The following is a 1,899-nucleotide window of genomic DNA, read 5'->3' as shown; positions in this document are numbered from 1 at the left end:
ATGGAGGTCCAGGATGGAGCAGAGCTCTGCTTTCCACAACTCCTCAACACTTCCTGCAGGAGGCCAATGTCTTCTGGGTTCCAAACTGTGTTTCTGATGATTCTGCTGTCCTCCTTCTCTCTGCTCACTGTGGCTCCCAACCTGCTCGTCATCATCTCAGTCTCCCACTTCAGGCAGAGATACGATTATCTGCAGATCCTACATTTTTAAAACGTATTAATATATACAGTTAGATTTAAAAGAAGAATTGTGTTTGAGCTACTACTAAGTAATGTTGCACCTTGGAACACTAGACTAATATTGTGCCTTACTGCCAATGTTTTTGCAACACTGGAGACAGTGGTTCATGTCCTGTCTCCCCCCAATAATCAATGTATGTCAACCATAACCAAGTAGTTTTGATTGTCTACACTTAACCATGTGTTAACTATAGATGTGGCAGGTCAGAAAACACTCATAGTTTTTTGGAATAGTTGTTTGAGTTGTTTTATCATTTAGATATAAGGACTTGTTGGTTTAATGATGCATTTCTCTTTATTTCCAGGCAGCTCCACACACCCACCAACCTCCTCCTTTTCTCTCTGGCTGTATCAGACTTTCTCGTGGGCCTCGTGCTGATGCCAGGAGCAGTTCTCCAACAAATATCCTGCTGGTTTCTTGGTGATTTCATGTGTTTTCTGTGTCATTATATATCCTTCATCATTACCTCTTCCTCGGTAGGAAACATGGTGCTCGTATCAGTTGACCGCTATGTGGCTATTTGTGACCCTCTGCATTACACCACCAGAATCACTGTGAGAAGAGTTAAACTCTGTGTTTGTCTGTGTTGGTTCTTTTCTGCTCTCTTCAGCATTGTCTTTACAAAGGACGAAGTGACTCAACCAGGTAAACACTCTCCCTGTCAGGGAGAGTGTGTGTTTGTCCTTGACTATATTTCAGGACTTGTTGACTTTGTTCTGAACTTTATTGTTCCAGTTACTCTCATCATAATCCTGTATATGAGAGTGTTTGTAGTAGCTGTGTCTCAGGCTCGTGCAATGCGCTCTCACGTTGCAGCTGTGACACTCCAGGTTTCACTGACTCTAACATCAAAGAAATCTGAGTTGAAAGCAGCCAAGACTCTTGGTATTCTTGTAGTTGTGTTTCTAATATGTTTATGCCCATACTATTGGGTTTCTCTTGCAGGGTACATTTCACCCAATACTTCAGCTGAATTATTTGTGCTCTCTCTCTTGCATTTTAACTCCTGCCTGAACCCTGTGATATATGCCTTGTTCTACCCCTGGTTTAGAAAAGCTATTAAACTCATTGTGACTCTTCAGATACTGCAGCCTGGCTCCTGTGATGCCAACATACTGTAGAGAGGATGTGGAGTGACTGAGATGATATCTGCTCTACAAAGACTTTAACTGAATTCAAAAATTTGTGAAAATCCTTTCTTCTCCTTCTGTACATATGAACAGTACATGACAAAACTGCGCATCACTTTACTCATTGTCAGTTTTATGAAGGAATTACAATCTGTTGTATGTTTTTTCTCTCTGCTGCCATTTTCATTTTATAAGACAGAAGAGGGCTGATGCTACAGTTGGAGACAAACCACAAAATGAGCAGTTTTAGAAATAAAAAACTAAACAATGGCATTATAATTCCTATCACTGTATCCCACAAATGTGACAGGAGAGGTGGGTCCAGCACTTAGGGGGAGAAAATGGAACAGTATACATGAGCAAAATGACTGCTGTGGAAATAGACATGCTGCATTTTCCAATCCACTTGACAGTTTGTTCTGTACCAAAAAAGTATTGCATAACCTCACACTAAAGCTGAAATACAGGCAAAAGAGTTACCACATTGATGAAATGTCTGTTTACATTAACAACAATATTTGTTTAAACA

At 40.4% G+C, this 1,899-nt stretch overlaps 1 protein-coding gene across 1 annotated transcript; it reads left to right on the top strand.

Moving 5' to 3' along the window:
• Positions 1 to 1,361, top strand: LOC121906568 (trace amine-associated receptor 13c-like). The gene is made up of 2 exons (XM_042425489.1): positions 1 to 173; positions 545 to 1,361. The coding sequence occupies exons 1-2, from the start codon at positions 1 to 3 to the stop codon at positions 1,359 to 1,361; spliced, it is 990 nt and encodes a 329-aa protein (XP_042281423.1).
• The last annotated feature ends 538 nt before the right edge of the window (positions 1,362 to 1,899 follow it).

Source organism: Thunnus maccoyii, chromosome 11 (genome assembly GCF_910596095.1).
Source record: "Thunnus maccoyii chromosome 11, fThuMac1.1, whole genome shotgun sequence".
NCBI classification, from domain to species: domain Eukaryota; kingdom Metazoa; phylum Chordata; class Actinopteri; order Scombriformes; family Scombridae; genus Thunnus; species Thunnus maccoyii.
This window is presented reverse-complemented; position numbering and strand designations above follow the sequence as displayed.